The sequence below is a fragment of the Gobius niger genome, assembly GCF_951799975.1.
Source record: "Gobius niger genome assembly, chromosome: 5".
NCBI classification, from domain to species: Eukaryota; Metazoa; Chordata; class Actinopteri; order Gobiiformes; family Gobiidae; genus Gobius; species Gobius niger.
In genome coordinates, this window is record NC_136856.1 from 40,718,898 (window position 1) to 40,742,937 (window position 24,040).

General features: G+C 39.5%; 1 protein-coding gene across 1 annotated transcript; it reads right to left on the minus strand.

Moving 5' to 3' along the window:
- Window positions 1-311: 311 nt before the first annotated feature.
- On the minus strand, window positions 312-22,662 carry appl1 (adaptor protein, phosphotyrosine interaction, PH domain and leucine zipper containing 1). Its single transcript, XM_079556002.1, has 21 exons — window positions 22,506-22,662; window positions 19,477-19,575; window positions 18,264-18,323; window positions 18,083-18,154; window positions 16,962-17,049; window positions 16,834-16,875; window positions 14,495-14,553; window positions 14,225-14,371; window positions 12,464-12,546; window positions 10,423-10,584; window positions 9,825-10,013; window positions 8,604-8,646; window positions 8,415-8,471; window positions 8,136-8,224; window positions 6,708-6,940; window positions 4,372-4,543; window positions 4,259-4,295; window positions 2,972-3,103; window positions 2,852-2,902; window positions 2,677-2,766; window positions 312-474 (listed from the first exon to the last, which is right to left on the minus strand). The coding sequence occupies exons 1-21, from the start codon at window positions 22,557-22,559 to the stop codon at window positions 319-321; spliced, it is 2,115 nt and encodes a 704-aa protein (XP_079412128.1). The 5' UTR covers window positions 22,560-22,662; the 3' UTR covers window positions 312-318.
- Between the last annotated feature and the right edge of the window lie 1,378 nt (window positions 22,663-24,040).

Below are 24,040 nucleotides of genomic sequence, written 5' to 3' on the forward strand. Positions count from 1 at the left end.
CTCAGCGTGGTTGAGATCTGGATTCTGTAGAAGAAGAAGAAACTAGACCTGACCCGACTGCGGCCCCGGATCATCCAAATCCAGGTTAATCATGTCGTCCTGGTTTGGTGTCATTTTACCCGATAATGGCGACGGTAGGAAGTGTTTATCGATGGAGGATGACGTCGCTTCAGCTCGTCTTCCTACGTCCTTATTTTTAGGCACTGGAGGCGGGGCTTAGTGGCTCGATCTCGACAGAAGTTTCTCGTCTGAAGGTTTTTAAAAAAAAGCGGCGTCTTTAGATAAAAGTCTGTGCCGTCGTTTCCGGTCATCGTTCGCTCACGCGTCGGACTCTTGTTTAGGCTCCTCCCCCTCAGCGCCCTCGCCGTTCTCCGACTGGCCGCTGTTCAGAACCAGGAAGTGTCCGTCCGCGGAGGAGGGCGTGGTCGCGGAGCGGCTGGAGGCGGCGATGAGACGACTCTGCTCCTCCAGGTCCTGAAGGGGAAACATTCAAAACAGCCTAGAGTTCAAAATGGAAGAGGCGAGCTGCAGACTCTTCATCGGTAACTCTGGCAACCGTAAAAATGCTGATGTTTCTGGTTAATGTTTCTGTAATTCCGGGGCGTATCCGCATGAAACAAAAACTGACACAAAGTTCAACGTCTTCCCCGTCCGCACGACCCAATTCCTCACAAATAATGATCAGATTGACTCCCTGCATTTGGTTTGTTTGGGGATTTCTTTCAAAAACTGTCCCACTGACCCGAACTTTGGACCCGACCCTGAATCCGGCTGCGCGCTCTCTCTCTGACTGCAGAGCGGGAAACCACAGCCCAGATCAACACAAAGAGAAAGTCCGACATCTTACCTCCATGATACTTTCAATGTTTATTTAGAAACAGCTTTGGAAAGACTGAAACACGGCTCGCTAAAAATAAAAGCAGAGGACGCCCTAATAAAACATGCACGCACAAACTAGCACGGCTGTTTCCCGATCGGCAGCAGGTCTGAAACAGAACTTAACCAAGACTTAACCAGGACTAAACCCAAAGAAAGCCTGGACTAAACCTGGACTAAGCAGGGTTCAGTGTGAGGAGAAACACATCACTGTCAGATATTATGTGTTTAACAAAGCCTATGCATTCTGCTATTTAGGAGCAAAACCTTATTTTTAGAGCAAAAAACAATAAGATAAGATAAGATGGCCTTTAATGATCTCACAATGGACATATAGTCACATATTTCAATATCAGGATTCAGTTAATTATGATCAAATCCAAGTGAAGAGATTTAATAAGGGCTCATGTAAAAGTATGTCAGGGGGAGGCACGTTTTCTCGGTGGAGCCGGTTTTCTTCATCGTCAAAAGACCAAGGGCCGAACCCTCCAATTGAAGCCATTGAAGTAAAGCATCACTTTCTACATGTGCCAGTGTTTACATCATATACACTGGAAAAATGTGCATCGTAAATTAGATAAATGACTTAAAATCGCTTGAATAAAGGGTTTTTTATGTTAAATTTGAGTCGGTTTGAACTAATCTAAGATCAGATAAAAACTCCAATGCCAATGGAACAAACAGAAATCCCACTGGAAATCAAACAAATTAAATTTTCTGTAAAAAATATTTATTTTTCTCTTGAAATTATACAAAATAATCTGAATTAAGAAAAAACTTGTGCTTGTTCCACTGGCAAGAATAGATTATATCTGCTTTAAGGCCAAACCGAATCCACTCAATCTTTAGATTTAATCTCTTATTTCAAGTAGATTTAAGTCATTTCTTAGTATTCTTAGAGTAGTCTTTTAGGATTATGGCCTAAAAGCTGCTCTGCTAAGACTTTATAAGGAATTGACAGTATTTTTCACATTTCTAGAGCACTTTAACAGGCATTTGACCTATGATTTGGGTCATAATATTTCTCAACATCATCTCGAGTTCCAGAGTTTGATGATGGAGGGCCGGTTTTGGTCTCCGGGCCTGACGTTGCCTCCCCCTGCCGTATGTTCCAGACCTTTGCTCGACCATTTTCTTGCATTTCGTACCTTGGTGAAGTTTAATCCGTGACCCGTGTTCTAGAACATGAACGCAACCCTATTGATCTGGTTTCTGTTTTTTGCGACACTTTAGCCAAACTGTAAAGTGCTTTATATCGTTGGTATGATCTGGTAATTCGCCAGTACAGAAAGCATCAAGCAATTCAGTGGTTCCCAAAGTGAGGCACTGCAAGGGGGCCACCAAAGCCTTTCTACAAGAGTTTGAAAGGAAATGTATATTTGTTAAACTGCACTGCTTTAAGACCATTTTTTTGGTTTCCATATGCACTGATGCTTATTTCTTATTCATAATAGGAGGCACGGAGGGATTTTCCAATTGATGAGGGGGCAGTGATGTCCCAGAGTTTGGGAATGGCTGTAGCAATCATTAAAATGAACTTGAAAAAAATAAAAAAGAACTGGCATTAAATCAACATTTCTTCTTTTCTTTTTGTTTTCTTTGCTAAAAAGTTGTTTCCATATTTGCTTTTGACTTTCCCAATGGTCCACGGTTTGATAGAATGTTTGCAAATCTTAAAAAATCTACTATTCAGACGTTTGTCTAGTATTAAACGTGACTCGCCGCCCCCTGGATAAACCCGGGAGTTGCTCTGGAAAGTTCCGCAGTGTGGCTTTAAGTCTCAGATCACAGTAAAAGTACCTTCTCGATTTGCCTCTGTTTGCTGAGCTCCTCCTGCTGCTTCTCTTTGGCCTTGTCCTCCTCCTTCCTCTTCTCCACCGCCTGTCGATCCTGGACCAGCACAAAACAAACACGTGAATTAAAACCCTTTCTTTATTCCTCTGACTTTCCTAAGCGTATCTGCAGCAGCTCTCACCATCTCCGAGTGGAAGGCGATCTGCTTGGCCAGGCCGATGCTGTCGCTGATCTGGGGAAGCGGTAAGTACCACAGTAACAGAAGTATTCTTAGTAAGTATAAACAGCAGTATCTCCTCACCTTTTCTCCGTCGTTGTTGGACTCAAAGATGTAGCAGATGGAGCGAGGGTCTCGGCTCGTCTGCAGCACGAAGCCGAACAGACGCTTGTTGTCCTGATGAGGCTGACACTGCAGCACCGACGACAGCGGGAACTGAGGGGACACGAGGCTTCGGGAGGTCAGAGGTCAAGGCTTTCAGCAGAAACATTCACAGAGATAACTTGGAGAGTGTCATTTTTGTCACATTGTCTCTTTTATGGCAGGTTTTTGTTTTTTATTCACTGCTTTTATATTGTGTTTCCGTTGCCATCTTAACGCTTTTTTCAAGAAGCTTTTGGATTGGGGTAAAGCCAAACTGGAGAAAGTGTGCTCGGTTATGGTGGGGGTTACGAGGTTAATAGTTTTATCGTTAACCCCTTAACTCCCACCTGAACCGAGCACTTTTCCCAGCTTTCCATCCTGTTATTCTGTCCCTCCCTCATTAAAAACATGGCTGAAGTGTTGCCTTGGCACATTCACGTATTTCTGAGTAATCTGTAAAAACTCTGATGGCGGCCATTTTAGGGATAGGTTTTCGTCACATTTTTGTTGAATTTTTGTCATTTTTTGTTGAATTTTTGTTGAATTTTCGTCACATTTTTGTTGAATTTTTGTCACATTTTTGTTGAATTTTTGTTGAATTTTTGTTGAATTTTTGTCACATTTTTGTCACATTTTTGTCATTTTTTGTTGAATTTTTGTTGAATTTTCGTCACATTTTTGTTGAATTTTTGTCATTTTTTGTCATTTTTATGTTGAATTTTTGTCATTTTTTTGTTGAATTTTTGTCATGTTTTTGTCATTTTTTTGTTGAATTTTTGCCACATTTTGGTTGAGTTTTTGGCTGATGGCGGCCATTTTAGGGATAGGTTTGCCTGAGTCCTCCTAGGAACGCCCCCACCTCCTGGAGACTCCTCCGAGCTTTGGTCACCAGCCGAGTAACCGACCACTGCTCCTCAGCAGAACCCCCTCCCCACTGATGCCACAGACAGCGTGTGGAGGGGGCGTGTCTAAAGGCTCAGAGGTTCTTAAAGAGACAGAGGCCTATTTCAAGACATTCACTACAGCCATTTTGAGAGAGACATTTTATACAAGGCAGTTATTCTAATTTACTGCATTTACAGACCAACAGAAGGTTTGTCATCATTGTAGTGTGATATAGACTGGTGCTGTGGGACTGACAAAAGCAGAACACCCCCTCTTTAAAGCAGAACACCCCCTCTTTAATGTAAATGTACTGCAGATATATTTGAAGTGAACTGAACTCACCCTGAGCCGAGTCACTTGCGTTTGTGGGTCGATGAGTCTGAAACAGAGAGAGGAGCATTAGTGCTGTTATTATGTTATGATCTTGTCTCCTGGAGTCTGAGATCAGGCCGTACTTGAGGCAGTCGCAGGTGACCAGCAGGTGAGACTCCGTCATCCTGAAGATGTTGTGAATGGCTCGGGCGGCGAGGATCTGCCTCATGGTCTCGGAGATCACGTCCACAGAGTCCGTCTTCACCTCCATGGAGCCCAGGAAGCGAACGATGAAGAGCTGGTGCAGGATGGAGTCTGGACGGACACAGGAGGGACACACGGGGGGGAGATGTTAGACCACAGCCGCTTGTTCATTTTGGTTTCTTCTTCTACTGCTGCTGTAGAGCTCCAATCTGGACTTCCTGGGTTTTGAAAGTCCATGATGGTGCATTTTTGTTGCTTTTTCATCATTCAAGTCTAGTTTTTGTCACTTTTATCAGGAAACTTTTAGATTTGGGTAATGCCTGGATATCTAGAGAATGACTGGAGGAAATGTGCTTGTTTTTTTGCTTGCTGACCCGAGCAGTTTGGCTTTACCCAAATCTAAAAGCTTCTCAGGGGCAAAAAACGTCAAAATGGCGTCGAAAACGAGGATAAAACGCAACAAAAAAGCATCAAAAGAGCGAAAAAAACATGACACAAAAACGACAAAAAAACACACAAAACTGAGAAAAAACTACAAAACCACAAAAAACTGAGGAAAAAACTACAAAAACACAAAAAACTGAGGAAAAAACTACAAAAACGCAAAAAAATGAGAAAAAAACTACAAAAAACACAAAAAACCTGAGAAAAAAACTACAAAATCGCAAAAAAACTGAGAAAAAAACTACAAAAACACAAAAAACTACAAACACACAAAAAACTGAGAAAAAACTACAAAACCACAAAAAACTGAGAAAAAACTACAAAACCACAAAAAACTGAAAAAAAAACTACAAAAACGCAAAAAAACTGAGAAAAAACTACAAAAACACAAAAAACTGAGAAAAAAACTACAAAAACGCAAAAAACTGAGAAAAAAACTACAAAAACACAAAAAACTGAGAAAAAAACTACAAAAACGCAAAAAACTGAGAAAAAAACTACAAAAACGCAAAAAACTGAGAAAAAAACTACAAAACGCAAAAAAACTGAGAAAAAAACTACAAAAACACAAAAAACTGAGAAAAAACTACAAACACACAAAAAACTGAGAAAAAACTACAAAACCACAAAAAACTGAGAAAAAACTACAAAACCACAAAAAACCTGAGAAAAAAACAAAAACACAAAAAACTGAGAAAAAAACTACAAAAACACAAAAAACTGAGAAAAAAACTACAAAACCACAAAAAACTGAGAAAAAACTACAAAACCACAACAAACTGAGAAAAAACTACAAAAACACAAAAAACTGAGAAAAAACTACAAAAACACAAAAAACCTGAGAAAAAACTACAAAAACACAAAAAACCTGAGAAAAAACTACAAAAACACAAAAAACTACAAACACACAAAAAACTGAGAAAAAACTACAAAACCACAAAAAACTGAGAAAAAACTACAAAACCACAAAAAACTGAAAAAAAAACTACAAAAACGCAAAAAAACAGAAAAAAACTACAAAAACACAAAAAACTGAGAAAAAAACTACAAAAACGCAAAAAACTGAGAAAAAAACTACAAAAACACAAAAAACTGAGAAAAAAACTACAAAAACGCAAAAAACTGAGAAAAAAACTACAAAAACGCAAAAAACTGAGAAAAAAACTACAAAACGCAAAAAAACTGAGAAAAAAACTACAAAAACACAAAAAACTGAGAAAAAACTACAAACACACAAAAAACTGAGAAAAAACTACAAAACCACAAAAAACTGAGAAAAAACTACAAAAACACAAATTAAAAAAAAGAGAAAAACTACAAAACCACAAAAAACCTGAGAAAAAAACAAAAACACAAAAAACTGAGAAAAAAACTACAAAAACACAAAAAACTGAGAAAAAAACTACAAAACCACAAAAAACTGAGAAAAAACTACAAAACCACAACAAACTGAGAAAAAACTACAAAAACACAAAAAACTGAGAAAAAACTACAAAAACACAAAAAACCTGAGAAAAAACTACAAAAACACAAAAAACCTGAGAAAAAACTACAAAAACACAAAACTGAGAAAAAAAACTACAAAAACACAAAAAACACAAAAAAACTACAAAAACACTTCAGAAATGTCACAAAATAACACAGAAAACACAAGACATAAAACAACAAAAACACACAAAAAACAAAAAAAAAAAAAAAAAAAACCCAAAAAATAAACATGATAAAAACACAACAAAAAAACAAACAAAAAAACACCAACAAAACACACAAAAAACTAGAAAAATACAACAAAAACACGACACAAAAACGGGGCAGACGCTACCATCAGTACCTTCGCCGTCCTCCGCCGCGTCCGCAGACTCTCCAAACGGGTTGGACCTCCTGCCCCCGGTCTGGGCCGAGGTCTTCTGTGGTCCCTCGCTCTCCTCCGTTACCGGGGAGATGATGTCGAACTGGATGGGCGTCTCCGGGGCGACCAGAGCGTCCAGCGAGAGCACGGACAGCGCCGGCGAAGGCTCGGACCCCACGGAGCTGATGCTGCTGGCCCGAGCGGAGCGGCCCTTACTGCGGGACAAGAACAACGTCAGAGGAACATCTGCAGCGCCAGAGGAACGCAAACATCTGCACCGCCGTCCGTCCGACTGAGATTCAGACAATCTTTGTACACAGCCTGAAACTGTTTTTTTTGTTTTAGTCGTGATTATACAGATTTAGTTCTTTCTTTTCTTCGTTCCTGATTAAATATTGTGTGCACTTGTTTTGACACAATTTGAGTGAAAAAAACAAACTTCTCTTTGAATTAAGGCACTAAGGGACAAGTGCCCACATTTAAGACATGTATTCATAACTTAACTGAGCACATTTTCTCCATTTCGGCTTTACCCAAATCTAAAAGCTTCTCGACTGGAGCTTACAGCCTACAGCAGCATTGTGGAGTTACTTTGTTTTTTACCTTCTACAGGTGAAGCTCAGGTGCATTCATTTCTGTTATTCAGCTTGAACTGTGAAACTAATATATGATGGACTCATTATGTGCAAAGTGAGAAATGTCGCCTTTATTTGTTTTCATTTTGATTATTATGGCTCAGCTTGTAAAAAAACCCAAATAAGAAAATTAGAATATAATCATCAAAATTATAACAAACAAAGGCTTGACATGTGTCACTTTGCAGCTAATGAGTCTATATCACACATTAGTTTCACATTTCAAGTTGAACTACAGAAATAAATGAACTTTTGAACGAGTTTCACCTGTATGTGACGGTTTGGGATGTTCTGCCTGGAAAATTAAAAAATACTGACATTTTTACAGAACTTTAATAGGTATTTGATCTCTTATTTGCATAATAATGTGTTTCAAAATCCTCCTGGGGGCCAGAGGTTCTACAGGGGGGCCTACAGTGCCCCAGTGTAACGCCTCATTTGAAAGCTAAGACCTACAAAACCTGTTCCGTTTTCATGTAATATTTTTGTCTTTTGTTGTTGTTTTTCCATTGCTTTTTTATGCTTTTTCACATTTTCATCACTTTTTTTGGTAACTTTTTTGTTGAGTTGCTTGTTTATTTTTTTTTGTTGTCTTTGCCTTTTCATCCTGGTTTTTGTCGCCATTTTGACGCTTTTTTTCAAGAAGCTTTTACATTTGAGTAAAGCCAAACTGGAGAAAACGTGCTTGGTTCCGGTGGAGATTAAGAGGTTAAATTAGCTATAGCAGTCATGTTGTATCTTATTTAGAGCCCTTCCTCTCCCATGGCGGTGTTACCTGGGCCTCATGCTCTCGTGTCTCTGCTGAAACGACGGCGACGGCGTCACAGCCTCCAGAGCCGTTTGATTCACTCGCGCCGCCAGCTCCTTCAACAAAACAAACACAACTCAAACACTCTCACCTTCAGCTGTAAACCCGTGTGTCTGTTAAAGATGGCAATTATAGATTCATCGTTTAAGTTTAGGTTTATACAAAAACTCAGTCTTGAAACATTTGTAGAAACACAAAATACAATAATGAAGATTGATCAGTGAGAGAAAAGCCACGGCCACCGACCTCCGCGTTCTCGCTCAGGTAAATCCTCCTGGAGATGTTGTTGATGGTGGAGATCCACTGCAACAGAGCGAACATTCAACAACAAGTGAAGAGAAAACCTGAACTTTATTGTTTCTTATTGTGCTCCTCCTGGTTACAGAGCGTCTCGAGAAAGTGGTGCTGAAAGTGGCAGTACGTAAAATACTTCACCTCCTCACAGTCCTTTCTGCTCTCAGCCTGCAACGTCACCGCTCTGGAAACACAAATATATATGATTTAAGGAGAAAAAAAAAGAATAATCCATATGAGCCTTCACATCTCCCTTTAGCCTTATTAATAATCAGCTGTTTCATAAAACTACAGCGCTGTGATGACGACATGTATTTAGTCACTTGTATAAGTTTGGCTTGTGCAGAATCTTATTCCATATTTTTTATTATTGAATGTGCGCCTGTCAATCAACAGGTTGCGCATGAATCACTCCAGGGTGGGGGCGAGGGGGGTGGGGGGATTGCCGGAGAGGCTTATGGGATGGCACATAGCTCCTAATCAGTGTTAACAACATATTTAAATTTAGTTTTAGTCTTTTGACGAAAATGTAATTCAATTTTAGTCTAGTTTTAGTCGACTAAACTTGCAAGTAAATTTAGTCGACTAAATGTAAGACGAATTTAGTGGACTTTGCATTGATAATATTGATTCTAATCATGTTTAATGTTGTTCCTCTGCTTCATGTTTCTGCTCCACATGAACAAAGCTCAGAGCTGATCCTTTAAACATGATCTGAGGCTCTTTCAGACGCTCAATACAAGTTTGGATGATTTTAGTCTCTCCTTTTCATTTTTATTTAGTCTGATTTTAGTCGACTCAAATATCTGGACATTTTAGTAACAGTTTTAGTCTCATGAGAAACTTTTAATTTAGTTTTAGTCCAATTTTAGTCACAAAAATATCACTTTGACTAAAATTAAGACTCAATATTTTAGTCGACGAAATGAACGCTGCTCCTAATCACCGGTTAGTTAGCACCAGAGGTCCCTATGCTAAAGTGGCTATGCTAGTTAGCATTGAGGCCCCTTTCCCTAACTCCATCCTAACTGACAGACCAATTCGGAGGCTTCTTGTCATGGCTTTAGACCTCTCACCAATCTGCTGGTTTCGGAAGGGGCCAAGAATTCACTGCTCGTACGGCAACACAGTAGGGACAAACCTTCTATGTTGCGAGACAATGGCATGGACAGAACATCTGCACAGCGCCACCTACTGTTCTGGAGTCTGCGAGGCTTTCGAAACATACAAAGCACACGGCCAAATGCACTTCTTACTTTGGGGCCTTTGTAGTAATGTAATGTACAGAATAAACCTGTATTTCCTTCCACTAAGTGACGACTAAAGGCGAACTCAGGCTAAACTCAGTATAACACTCCTCACCTCTTCCCGTCGAAGGCCGTGACCTGGAAGCAGAACCTCCGGTCGTCCGAGTCCACCGCCATCACGGAGCAGTTGTCCAGGTCCATGACCAGCCCCCCCGCCACCTCGCCCCGGCCCTGCTGCATCAGGTTACCCCCCTGAGTGAAGAAATACTGACGCTCCCACGAGGACGACACCAGCCCCGTTTTACTGAGGCACAAGGAGAGAGCGAGGAGAGTCAACCACAGAGGCTCTGATCCACTTAGGAAACGTACAAAGGTTTTATGAGAAATACTTCAATTACGAGAAAACATTCGAAACATGTCCAGAGAAAACACAACGGGCTGTGTCTGAATGTCCACATTATTGCCTATTCCCACAAAAGGCATAGACTAGAAGAAGAAGAAGAGGCTAACAGGCTAACGGGCAAAGCTAACTGCGGGCTAGCGCCACTTAAACAGTATTTACAGCCAAGTTTGAGTGAAAAGAGTTACTTAGTACTGCTTTAAAAGGGGGCAAAGATACAAATAATCAAACTAGAGCAGAAAATAAACTAGAAGAACATAAAGAATTGGACATGATCGCAGTGACAGAGGTAAAAGCGTCTGAAAGTAGTTACTTGCGAATGTAGAGGTAGCCCTGTTTCCTGGTCAGGTTGCGGCACAAGGGTGAGTGGGCGGGGTCGGGGTCACACGGTGCATACAGAGGGTCACATGACCTCTCCATGTCCTGAATGGTCTGTTGCATCTGCCCCACCTCCTCCTCCATCTCTCTGCGAACGCTGCGGAGGTTTCACACGGAGAAAGTCAGGCGTTTTTACGGCTTTGTTAGAGTTTATTACAGGGAGAGGCTGTGCTCATGTTTTTGTTCTTCTTTCATCATATACTAAAATAATATGAATCACATTATATAGAAAATACATTAGTGTGTATGATTATTGGGCTCTATCCATCTATGTATAGATGCTCAGGAGTTGTCCAGTGATGGTTTATGGACTTTAAAACGTGGAGGAGACGTCTGGATTGGAATCTATTACTCAACAATCTCTAACAAACAGCAAAAAGGTGCGAGTAAAAGACCTCCATAACAAGATTACTCAAACCTGCATAAAAATAGTTTCAGCGACAAAATCTAAATAATGGACAGGCCCAGATTTAAATAGGGCTGTGCACTTTTTTGCTGGATTTTTGTCTTTTTTCTGCTGGATTTTTGTCCTTTTTTTGATGGATTTTTGTCACTTTTTTGATGGATTTTTGTCATTTTTTTGCTGGATTTTTGTCACTTTTTTGATGGATTTTTGTCTTTTTTTCTGATGGATTTTTGTCCTTTTTTGATGGATTTTTGTCATTTCTTTGACGGAATTTTGTCAGTTGTTTGATGGATTTTTGTCACTTTTTTGATGGATTTTTGTCACTATTTTTGCTGGATTTTTGTCACTATTTTTGCTGGATTTTTGTCTTTTTTGCTGGATTTTTGTCTTTTTTTTGCTGGATTTTTGTCACTTTTTTGCTGGATTTTTGTCATTTTTTTTTTGATGGATTTTTGTCACTTTTTTGATGGATTTTTGTCACTTTTTTGCTGGATTTTTGTCACTTTTTTTGCTGGATTTTTGTCATTTTTTAATGGATTTTTGTCACTTTTTTTGATGGATTTTTGTCATTTTTTAATGGATTTTTGTCACTTTTTTTGCTGGATTTTTGTCACTTTTTTGATGGATTTTTGTCACTATTTTTGCTGGATTTTTGTCATTTTTTTGATGGATTTTTGTCTTTTTTTTGATGAATTTTTGTCACTTGTTTGCTGGATTTTTGTCTTTTTTTGATGGATTTTTTTCATTTTTTTGATGGATTTTTGTCATTTTTTTGATGGATTTTTTTAAAGGCAACAAATAATCGTTTGAATAATCGTGATTTCAATTATGACAAAAATAATCGTGATTATTATTTTTTCAATAATCGAGCAGCCCTAGATTTAAATGTATGGTTTTATTTTGTTGACACATCAGTGAATTTTTTTTCCGTGGGGATTTTGGATCTATTACAGGTTCAAAGCTGAATAAATCAGGCTGGGAATTAGATATAACAAAATCCCCAAAAACCTTCAAAATATTGTATAGTCCTAGACTGTAAGGTTTGGAGTCTGCAGGAGCAACTAAAGTTGATATTTTGTTGCATAAGTGGAACAAAAACCTAATTTTGGACTAATATTTGCATTACAGCTTCATCTCGGGCACTCAGGACATGTGGATATAAAATATGTCAGTATTTGTGAATGAATACATGGGGGGATTTGCAGTACAATGTTAGAGCTACTTCCAGGAAACCTGTGGCATAATAGTGCAGGGTCATTTACTCTGACATGAAAACGAAGATGTTAAAGGGGAAAACTAGCTAAAAAAATCCCCACATTGGCCACTGTCTGAAAAATCTGTCTCTTCTGCTTCTGTTTGGGGGGAAAAGGAGTAGATAGTAAGAAGTTTCACAGCTCTATTTCCTGTGCATTCTTAACAGCGCCTTCTCCAGCAGGGGGCGCAGTGACCCCCCGGCCCCCTGAGGAGTGGAGCAGTCTAAATAAGGAAACACCAATAGCTGCCAGCGTCAAACAGTGAGAGATCCTCAACTGAGCAGCAGAAAGTGACATACGGGTGTTTGATTTCTTACTTTTGGACACTGGCCCCGATAGTTCCCAGGAAGTCCTCCCATTGCTGAGTGAGATTCTCTGAGCCCAGTTTGAAGAAACTGATCTGCAACGACACAAAGAAGCGGCTCAAGTTTCATAAAACGGTGAAATCAAAGAGCGGCGAGAGAAGAGGAACCGGTTTCACTCAAAAGGAGAAAATCTGGGTTTTCAAAGGAGCGAGACCCGATCCAGGCGGAAACGACTTAAAGGGACCGATCTCTGTGGTTCTTTAACTCACAAAGAAATAAAAGTCTTAAAGGAACAGGCCAGTGTTTTTCCATACTGAGATATGTTCTGACAAAAAAAGACAAAAAAATGACAAAAAAGACACAAAAAATGACAAAAAAATTAACAAAAAAAAGACAAAAAAACCCCAAAAAATGACAAAAAAAGACAAAAAAGACAAAAAAAAGACAAAAAAATGACAAAAAATGACAAAAATTGACAAAAAATAGAAAAAATTACAAAAAAATTACAAAAAAATTACAAAAAAATTACAAAAAAATTACAAAAAATTAACAAAAAAATGACAAAAAATGACAAAAAAATGACAAAAAAATGACAAAAAAATGACAAAAAAATGACAAAAAAATTAACAAAAAAATGACAAAAAGTGACAAAAAAATGACAAAAAAATTACAAAAAATTAACAAAAAAATGACAAAAAAAGACAAAAAATTACAAAAAAAGACAAAAAATTAACAAAAAAATGACAAAAAATGACAAAAAAATGACAAAAAAGACAAAAAATTTACCAAAAACATTTACCAAAAAATGACTAAAAAATGACTAAAAATAATGACAAAAAAATAACAAAAAAATAACAAAAAAATGACAAAAAGTGACAAAAAAATGACAAAAAAATAACAAAAAAATAACAAAAAAATAATGACAAAAAAATGACAAAAAATAATGACAAAAAAATAACAAAAAAATGACAAAAAGTGACAAAAAAATGACAAAAAAATAACAAAAAAATAACAAAAAAATAACAAAAAAATAATGACAAAAAAATGACAAAAAAATAACAAAAAAATAACAAAAAAATAATGACAAAAAAAGACAAAAAATTTACAAAAAAAATGACAAAAAAATGACAACAAAAATGACAAAAAAATTACAACAAAAAACTACAAAAAAATGACAAAAAATGACAAAAAATTTACAAAAAATTTACTAAAACGACTAAAAAGACAAAAAATGTACAAAAAAAATGACAAAAAATGACACAAAATTTACAACAAAATTACAAAAACTGACAAAAAATGACAAAAATAACAGAAAAAAATGACAAAAAACACCAAAAAAATGACAAAAAACACAAGTTCGAAATCCGTGCAGTAATCTTCACTTTACTGCGCGGATGCCAAATTACTCCTGGTATTATTACGCCTTACAATATAGTTCCCCCTTTTATCCGCTTAGAAAATCCACATTGTTTAATTGTGTGTAATTATACTTTGTAGAGGAACACTTCACGTAACCATATTTAAATAGGGGAAACGTGGAAGAGCTTGGTAGCTTCTATCTTGACCTGTTTTGGAGCTATAGAGGAGAGAGGGAGAGGCTAAATGCTAACGCCGTCTGCGCTGTGTTTACGTGACTGAAGATCAGACAGGTCCTAAAGAACTCGTCACAGCTCAGGTAAGAACATATCTCAGTGTGGAAAAACACCGGCCTGTTCCTTTAAAATCCCTTTTATAAACGGGTCAGTGATTCTCCTCAGGGCGGCGTGGCGTTACCTGCGCCTGCATGTATCCCAGCAGAGGTTCGAGCAGAGCCGTCTTCTTCTTGTACTGCAGCGTGTTTAAGGAGCAGAAGTAGTGCATCATGGTCTGGTGCTGCTTCTTACGAGCCGTGTACACGTCCTCCACAGCCTCGGCGCGCGCCTGAACGCAGCACGGGCGAAACAGGTCAACACTGTACCACGGCTTCGCTGCATTTGGGTTTATTTCATCAGGCAGCCACAAATTATTTACACAATTGTGATTCATTTGAGTTTGGTTGTTTACCTTGTCGTTGTCTCTTCTCTTAGACAAGCGGCTGTATCGGTTTATGGCCACGTCATGGTCTGAAAACAAACACAAACACATTACTCACATGCCTATTACTGACAGGGAAGGATTCATAAGTACTTATCAGGGACTCCTCAGGGTCACTGTCACTGTAATGCTAATTAAAACTAGCCTGAAAGCTCACGGTCCTGCACGCGAGAAATGAAAATGCTTTGTCTTAATTCACAAACCACTTCATATTCAATCATCGGGAACAGAGCCTTTAACCTCTTAACCCCCACCTGAACACGTTTTCTCCCGTTCAGTAAAACCCAAATCTAAAAGCTTCTGGAAAAAAGGTTCTTACAAAGATGAGATGTAAACAAAGGATGAAAACGCAACAAAAACTTAACAAAAAACACAAATATTACAGAAAAAGTCACACAACCTGACAGAAGCGTAACAAAACGCAAACGTAGGGCTGGGCAATTAATCGGATTTTCAGTCACAATAATCACGTGGTGCGTTTTAATCAAGGAGAATTGGCCGGTCCTGTCGCATTCTGGGAAAAAACATGCACGTCGCAATGCTGCAGCGCCTGTCAGGTCAATCCCAGGGAAACACTCGGAAGCACAGGACGGCACAGGACGGCACAGGACGGCACAGGACGGCACAGGACGGCACAGGACGGCACAGGACGGGACGGGACGGCACATGCGGCGGCCAGAGGAGAGGACCTGGTGATTGTAGGCGCTAACTTGTCGAAAGAGCAAAACAGAAACCCACGAGGAGCCTCCGAGGACCAGGACGGGATGAAGAGTTTAAGAGGAAAACGAGCGAGTGCGATTTGGACCGTGTGGATTTGTTGAACTTCTAACAAAACATGCGCTCGTTTTCTGCTTCTGACATTCTTCAAACGTTCCAATTTTGTGCGTCTCCTTTGCAGATGTGAAGTGTTTTGTTGTGAGGGGATGATCTGTGATGCTCCAAGTGCGGAGTTTGTTTTTACTGCCGAGTTGCTGCAGTTTTCAGTTTTGCCGCAGCATCTGTTTACATGCTCATCCACACTGCAAAAAGTGGATTCTAAGCAAGTAAAAAATGTCTTACTTTAAGAAATAAGTTCTTATTTTTGTCTCACTGAGCAAAGTTTTCTTGAGAAAAAAAATCTTATTTTAGGAAATAAAATCTGGCCATTTCTTGTTCAGATAAATTTGCTAAAAACATGACATTTTTTTTTGTAACAAGAAAGAAAAACGTTTTGAATCTTCTTCAGTTTTAGACAAAGAATATCTTTTCTTATTTTAAGACAAACTCAGATCAACAACTCTTAATGTAAGAACTGCTTCTCACAGAGAGATAAAACATTCCATTCTTTAAAGTGGGCGGCTCGGTGGCACAGCGGTTAGAGCCCCAGCTTCACAGCTCGAAGGTCCCGGGTTCGATTCCCACCAGGACGGGGCCTTTCTGTGTGGAGCATGTTCTCCCCGTGTCTGCCACTAAAAACATGTACAATAGGTGAATCCTCCAGCAGGTGATTCTGACCATCAGCCTGGCTCCACTTCATGGAGACGGGTCTCCGGGCAATACTTTCCTTAAATATTAGTATTTATTAACAACATTTGACTTAAATCAAGCAACATTTAAGTCAAATACCTCAATTTTTCACTAAAAAAGAAATTAAATTATTAAATGGAATTAAATTATTCCATTTTCTGAGGACATTTTGCTTAATTCCAGCTATTTATTTGCTTAAATTTAGTGTTTCTTTCTTGTTTTATGATGAGAAAAATATTCTAGAAATAAGAATTCTTAGCAAGAAAAAAATGCTGACCCCATTGGCAGAATTTTTTCCTTAAAACAAAACAAAACGTTTAATTTTAAGTTTTTTTCCTTGTTTTTAGGAGGGCACTTTTTGCAGTGCAGGAAAGGCCACATTTATTGTTTTTTCTTTTAAACAAAAATAATAGAATTGAAAATCGAGATCGATCAATATGGGGAAAAATAATCGTTCAGTCTTACCCAAATCTAAAAGCTTCTTGAAAAAAGGCGTAAAAATAGCGAAGAAAATGAGACATAAACAAGGATGAAAAACAAAAACCACAAAGATTACAAAAGTCACAAAAACATGACTAAGAAACAAAACGGTCACAAAAAGCGTAAGAAAAGCTACAAAAACGTCACAAAAAAATACAAAAATACGTCAAAACAGTGACGACAACACGAGGAAAAGCTCCAGTCAATGAGCTTTTAGATTTGGGTAAAGCTGAACAGGAGAAAATGTGCTCGGTTCAGGTGGGGGTTAAGAGGTTTTAATCATAGCTTCCAGTTAAAACTTTCGACAGTAAACTCTGACTCACCGTCACTAGAAATCTGGAAAACCTCCTTCAAGGTGAGAATTTCTGTAAAAGCAAAGCAGATAAAAGCAGCACTTCAGTTACACAAAGCCTCACATTAACAGAACAGTTTAAATATTTTAGTTTCTTACCCTTAAGATCTCGCTCTTTGAACTGAGATATGGGGAACATCATGGCGTCTGCCAGTTGAGTCGACAACACAGCGTGGCACGAGCTCAACTGGAAATAAATCCAAAAACCAGCTTAGGCTGAGGATGAAAATGTTCTTGAGAAGCAGCAGCTCGTGAATTATACAAAGTTAAAACTAATATATAAATACGATGGAATAGCGCACTTTCCCACACATAGAGTACATAAGTAATAAGTAATAAAGTGTTAATTGTATCATATAAGGGAACAATGCAATGCTTTAAGAGAGAAATGAACCTCAACCAGGGCCGGACTGGGACTGAAAAACAGCCCTGGACTCTGGTCAGCCTGGTCCAAATTAGTGTAACTGTGACACTTCCACAAAGACATGTGTTAACCTCTGACCCCCCGCCTTAACCGAGAGCATTTTCTCCAGTTCGGCTTTACCCAAATCTAAAAGCTTCTTGACTGGAGAGCAACACTGTAACGCCTCATTTGAAAGCTCAAATCTAGAAAAGTGACGGTAACTTTTTGTCACGTTGTCGCTGCATTTTTGTCATGTTTTAGTTGCTTTTTCATTGCTTTGTCGTCATTTTTTGGTTGAATTTTTGTTGAATTTTTGTTGAATTTTTGTTGAATTTTTGTTGAATTTTTTTAGTTTTTGTCACATTTTCGTCACATTTTTGTTGAATTTTTTGTTTGTTTTTGTCACATTTTTGTTGAATTTTTGTTGAATTTTTGTTGAATTTTTTTAGTTTTTGTCACATTTTTGTCACATTTTTGTTGAATTTTTTGTTTGTTTTTGTCACATTTTTGTCACATTTTTGTTGAATTTTTTGTTTGTTTTTGTCACATTTTCGTCACATTTTTGTCACATTTTTGTCACATTTTTAATCATTTTTTCTTTCATTTTTTGTTGTGTTTTTTTGTCCGTGTTTTTCTCACGTTTTCATCCTCCTTTTCTCGCTATTTTGATGCTTTTCTTTTTAGCTTTTAGATTTGGGTAAAGCTCGGTTGAGGCGGGACCGGTGGCCCCTCTGTGCTCTTCCAGAATGGACACATGGCCGGTCCGCCCCTGACCTCCACAGACAGAACAGAACTAGCTGCTGGGCGTCCTCTTTACCTCGTCTATGACTTTAGCGAACTGCTGCAGCGTGGAGCTCATCACCTCGTCATCGCCCCCCAGAGGAAAGCGCTGCAGACGACACAGTTTGTTAGTGAGACCAGAATCGAGGCTGGGAATCACAGAGTACCTCACGATTCTGCGGCAGACGTTGATCTTTTCAGCTTTAAAGTGCACTCACCTGTTTGTCGTACTCTTTGAGCAGCCTGGACGTCAGGTGAGTCGCTGCGCTCAACTCATTCTGGAAAAAGAAAAGCATTTGTAAAGCAAAGTCCTTTTAGCCTCATGCAGTGTATCATAACATGGGCGTTGTGAAGAAAAGCAATGATCAAGCAGCTCATATCACGTTATTTTTGTTGAATTTTTGTTGAATTTTTGTTGAATTTTTGTTGAATTTTTGTCATATTTTTGTTGAATTTTTGTAATATTTTTGTTGAATTTTTGTAGAATTTTTGTTGAATTTTTGTTGAATTTTTGTTGAATTTTTGTCATTTTTTTGTTGAATTTTTGTCATATTTTAGTTGAATTTTTGCCACATTTTTGTTGAATTTTAGTTGATTTTTTGTTGATTTTTTGTTAAATTTTTGTCACATTTTTGTTGAATTTTTTGTCACATTTTGGTTGAATTTTGGTTGAATTTTGGTTGAATTTTGTTATTTTTTGTAATTTTTTTGTTATTTTTTTGTTGAATTTTTGTCACATTTTTGTTGAATTTTTTGTCACATTTTGGTTGAATTTTGGTTGAATTTTGGTTGAATTTTGTTATTTTTTGTAATTTTTTTGTTATTTTTTTGTTGAATTTTTGTTGAATTTTTGTTGAATTTTTGTTGAATTTTTGTCACATTTTCGTCACATTTTTGTCACATTTTCGTCACATTTTTGTCACATTATTGTTGATTTTTTGTCATTTTTTTGTTGAATTTTTGTCAAATTTTTGTCACATTTTTGTTGAATTTCTGTTGAATTTTTGTCACATTTTTGTCACATTTTTGTCACATTTTTGTCACATTTTTGCGGGACCGGTTTTGGTCCCGATTTTGCGGGACTGGCTGGGGCCAGTGCCCTAAAGTGCCATATCACGTTATGGCACTATGTTATTCATCATTATGTAACCCACAAACCGATGTGCAGGCGCTGCGGTGATGGAAAACTCCGCTTTCACAGTTTGCAGGTTGTAAATTATGCAAATAAATGGAAACACACTGCCGCTAACTGCTTCTAGCTACGATATGTCCCTCTGGAAATCTGCTACGGGGCCGATAATGATCCCAAATGCACAGTCTTCTTGTTTGGAAAGGTTCTGAATGGCCGTGTAATCGAATAAGGATCTCCTGCGCTCACATAGTCTGAGCCAAAGTCTATAAGAAGCTCTAACAAAGAAAGGGTAAGAGCACCTGCGCGTCATAGATCCTCTGCATGGCCTGGTAAAGCTGAGAGCAGTAGTTGGAGATGGCTGCAGTGTCCTCTTCGAAAACGCCCAGCAGAGAACGAGTCTGACGACACAGAGAAGTTGTTATGATACATAAACCTGCTATGAGACGCTGCCTGTTGATATAATCAGGAGTGTATGTGTGAGTGTATGTGGAGATACATCTTGTCTCTCTCTCTGATTGTCGGCCTTGTGTCAGAGGCATTGGACTAAATCTCCCGTCTGACTGTGATGACGGTAATTTGAAGCTTGTGAGATTGTTATATGAGTGCAATACAGGAAGCTGTCAGGAGGAAGGAAGAACCGTGCTGACGCTTTCATAGAGTCAATCAAATGGACGTCTCAGTGAATCACGAGCAAAGGAAAGAAGAAGTTCTCCTTAAAATGTGGTGGACAGTTTGTTTTTACCCGTTAGCATCCGCATGCATAGCTTTTTATTAATTGCATGAGCTTGAGTAAATGTTCAACTTCAAAGAGTAGTTTTATCAAAAAGTGAAAAATACTTTACTCCTCCCAATGTAGTAAATCTGCTGTACATTGACACTAGTTGATGTTATAAGATAAGATAAGATGATCCTTTATTGATCTCACAAAGGAGGAATTCACTTGTTACAGTCGGCGTTCAAGAAGATCACTCAGAGTGAATAAAGTGCAGCTGATCCAGAGATTATTGCACGTTACTTCACAGTCTTATTGCACAGTCTGACAGCAGTGGGGATGAAGGCTTTGCGGTAGCGCTCCGTCCTGCACTGAGGGTGTCTCAGTCTGCCACTGAGAGAGCGACTTTGGCCCTTCTTGTACAGGGCGTTGGTGTTGTGGGACCAGTCCAGTTTATTGGTCCCACAACACCATGCAGCCTACTGAAATAGCATTTTCATCTCGTATTTTTTTACTTTAGAACCATCAAAATGACCCAAAAGCCACCGAAGATTTTTGTAAAAAGAAGCAGAAAAAAATATGGTTATTTTATGGCTCATTTTCGGAGTGAACATTTTTTGACATCAGGGCCTTGAAAGGGTGCAAAATTGAAGGATCACACGAAGGTCAAATGGGGGTCATAACGTTTCAATTCTGCTCAATTTGACTATCTTAAAGTGAGGGAACTCTTACTTCCTCATCACTCGTCTCAGTGACATCGGTCTGCGGGGGACTTTGCTGCAGTGGTTTCACTCATACGTGACTGACAGGAGCTTCAGGGTCATGATGAATGATCTGACATCCTCCACTGTCCTTCTGACCACTGGTGTACCTCAAGGCTCCATCCTTGGTCCACAGTTGTTTTCGCTGTATATGCTGCCACTGAGCGCTGTCATTTTAAAACACAACTTGTCGTTTCATTTTTATGCGGATGATATACAGGTCTATCTGCCCATCTTGCCAAACAGCACAGCAGCGCTACAGTCCATCCACAATGCCCTGGCTGACATCAAGGAATGGCTCACACAGAACTTTTTGCATCTTAACCAGAGTAAAAGTGAGTGTATTTTGTTTGGACCCAAATTTATGGACTCTGTGTTGGACCTGGGAACCCTCGCCCCTTTCTCTCAAACAGTGGTGAGAAATTTAGGGGTTCAGTTTGACGACCATCTGAGATTCGACAAGCAGATCAACATTGTTGTCCGGACAAGCTTTTTTCAGCTCCGTCTCCTGGCCAAGGTTAAACCTTTCCTCGGTCAGGATGACTTAGAGAAGGCTGTGCACGCTGTTATTAGCTCCCGTATTGACTATTGCAATGCACTTTATGTGGGTGTGAACAAGTGCACTTTAAACCGGCTGCAATTGGTGCAAAACGCTGCAGCTCGGCTGCTCACCAACACTCGCCGGTCCAGTCACATCACTCCAGTGCTGCACTCCTTACACTGGCTCCCAGTACATGCGAGGGTTAATTTTAAACTGTTAATGTTTGTTTTTAAAGCACTGTATGGACTTGCACCTTCTTATTTATGTGACCTGCTTGTTGCACATCAGCCTAGTAGAGGCTGTGGTCTGCAGGACCTGCTGGAGGTCCAGGACCTAAAGTAAGCAGTGGGTGATCGTTCCTTCTCAGTGGCTGGTCCGAGGCTCTGGAACTCTCTGCCTGTTGAGTTACGAGCCATCACTGACCTGACACTGTTTAAAGCGAGGCTGAAAACACACTTGTTTAAAGCCGCTTTTGACTGCTAATTGCACATGTGTAATGTATATGTATTTTCTTAAATATTTTATGCTAAAATTGTTTTTATTATATTGCACTTATGGAAAGCACTTTGGTTCAGCGGGTGCTGTTGTAAAGCGCTATACAAATAAAAGGTTGATTGATTGATTGATTGATTACTTATGATGAGAATCGCTGTTGTTTACTTCCGCGATTTTCACCGGATGTTTTGGTGACTGGTGGGCAAACAGCTGTTTTTTTTTTACTGAGCTTGAAGAGCTGTTTATTTAAATCATAGATCTTTCACAGATGCAATGCTCTGTTTGTGACTCACCACATCATTCACATCCATTTAATACATTCGCGTTGCCCATCAGTGCCTCGGACGTGACGACAGGGCGATCCCCTCAGTGAGTAATACGTGAACCCTTCTCTCAAAGCCACGCTCACTGAGAGACGTCACAGCAGCTGGTCGAGCCCATAAAAACACCTGACAGCTTTAATCCCGAATGACATTCAGTTTGATCACATCTGGATCAGTTTACAGCTGACTCCAAAACAGTTAGCTTCAGTGGAGGGGGAGGTGCTAACAAGATGCTAAGGAACTCTCCCTGGCTAGCAGTTGTTGTTGTTGTGTTTGAGCACCTGATGCTTAAGAGGTTTAATCCGCATATTTTCACATAATCACGGGATAATCTGGGTGATGTTTAGGGCTACAGTGCAGAGATCAAGTTGCCACATAGCTAGTAGGGAGAGCCGATTAGCTGTTAGCACCGTGGCAGCTACAAAGACAGCTAGCTGACAGTTAGCTAGCCTAACCAACGGGCAAGTCTTTCGCGGGCTCGCTGCGGCTGGCTCACCTGCGGGCTGTCCTCCAGGGTCTCCTCTATCGGCAGCTTCTCTATCCCGGGCATGGCAGCGGCGTGGAGGCGCGCTACGCGGTGCGAATAAACGGAGAAAACCTTCAACAAATCGGACCGACAACTCCCACGAAATCACAACAGCCAAAACAGACCCGCCCGCACTTAAGGTTCCGCCCACAAACCGCGCGCTGATTGGATGGCGGGTACTTTTCTTTGGATCTGATTGGGTGATGGTTTAAAGGGAAAAGACGCCATATTGGCTCTAAGAAGGATCCGTCTTTTCCGTCTACACGAACCACAGAGAAGAACCAAAATGGCGACTACACATAACCAGTTTCCATCATGTGGCGTTCTGGAAAAATGAATTATTAAAAACCTTTCAAAATACGTTCTGTAATAGCAATAACAGTTGCTGAATTGTATTATGTTTATTGTTTATATGTTTATATTTATGATTATTTCTTATGTTTTATCATTTTAAAAGGACAACTGCACAAAACGGTGTCGGTTCGTCACGATTCAAGTTGCAATCAGGTAAATATCAAATGTGAAGTTGCATATTTAAATACTAATCTTATTTCTTTCTTTTATTGTGGATGTTCTCCTTGAGATGTGGCTCCATCAGGAGTCAAGAGTGCCCCCAATTTCACACATGCATCAAAATATTCACAAAAAAACTTTTTCTTTGGACCTTTTCCTAATCCTCCTCACACCTCCCTCACCCTTGCCTAAATTATCCAGACCCCCAAGATGATTCAGAGCAGTGGTTCCACAGACATATTACTAGGTGTGTTTGAGATGAGCCAGACGGACGCAGTTTTGACAGCCGACTGCAGACGCACGGTGCATGCCGGTTAGATTTCTGTCCGACTTGCTCCAGACGGGCTCTGATGTCACGGGCACGTGGGGCACGGAAAGATCGTGAGACCCCAACGAGAGCAGCCGACTTGATCAGCCGCTGCATCTCTCCAGAGGCAACTGCAGCGGCTCCACGGCCGCGTGCATGATGGGAAAACTCCCACCTGTCCGTGGCTCACGCTCAGGTGATTGGATACGAGTCTGTGTGATCAGAAACGTGCTCCTCGCCCCCTCCTTTCTCCTCTTTAGATCTGAACAAATAAACTATGACTGAAACTATTAAAGTTATGCATCGCCCCTAAAATAGAGCTCATGTTTGATTCTTTTCAGAACAAACTAATGATTTAAAAGGACGTGTTTTATCTCACAAACTTGAACAAACAAACGAATGGGAAAGTTTCCTCTGATGAAGAATGATGTCTCTGGAGTAAAGGAAACAGAGCAGGAGGTGAATGACTTTTATTTAGGATAAACTTTAAATGAACGCGATATCTGAACGAGACGCTGCGTGATCTGAGGCCAGTCTCGTTGTTCTCTGCATGTGGAGGGTCGGATTGGCTTCAGACTTTTTTTCTCCGCCCCCGTTGCGCCGGCTACTCTCGCCGATCATCCAGGCGAGCCGCAACGGCATCTCAAACACACCTATTAATAGACCGTCATTCCTCACTCCTCCC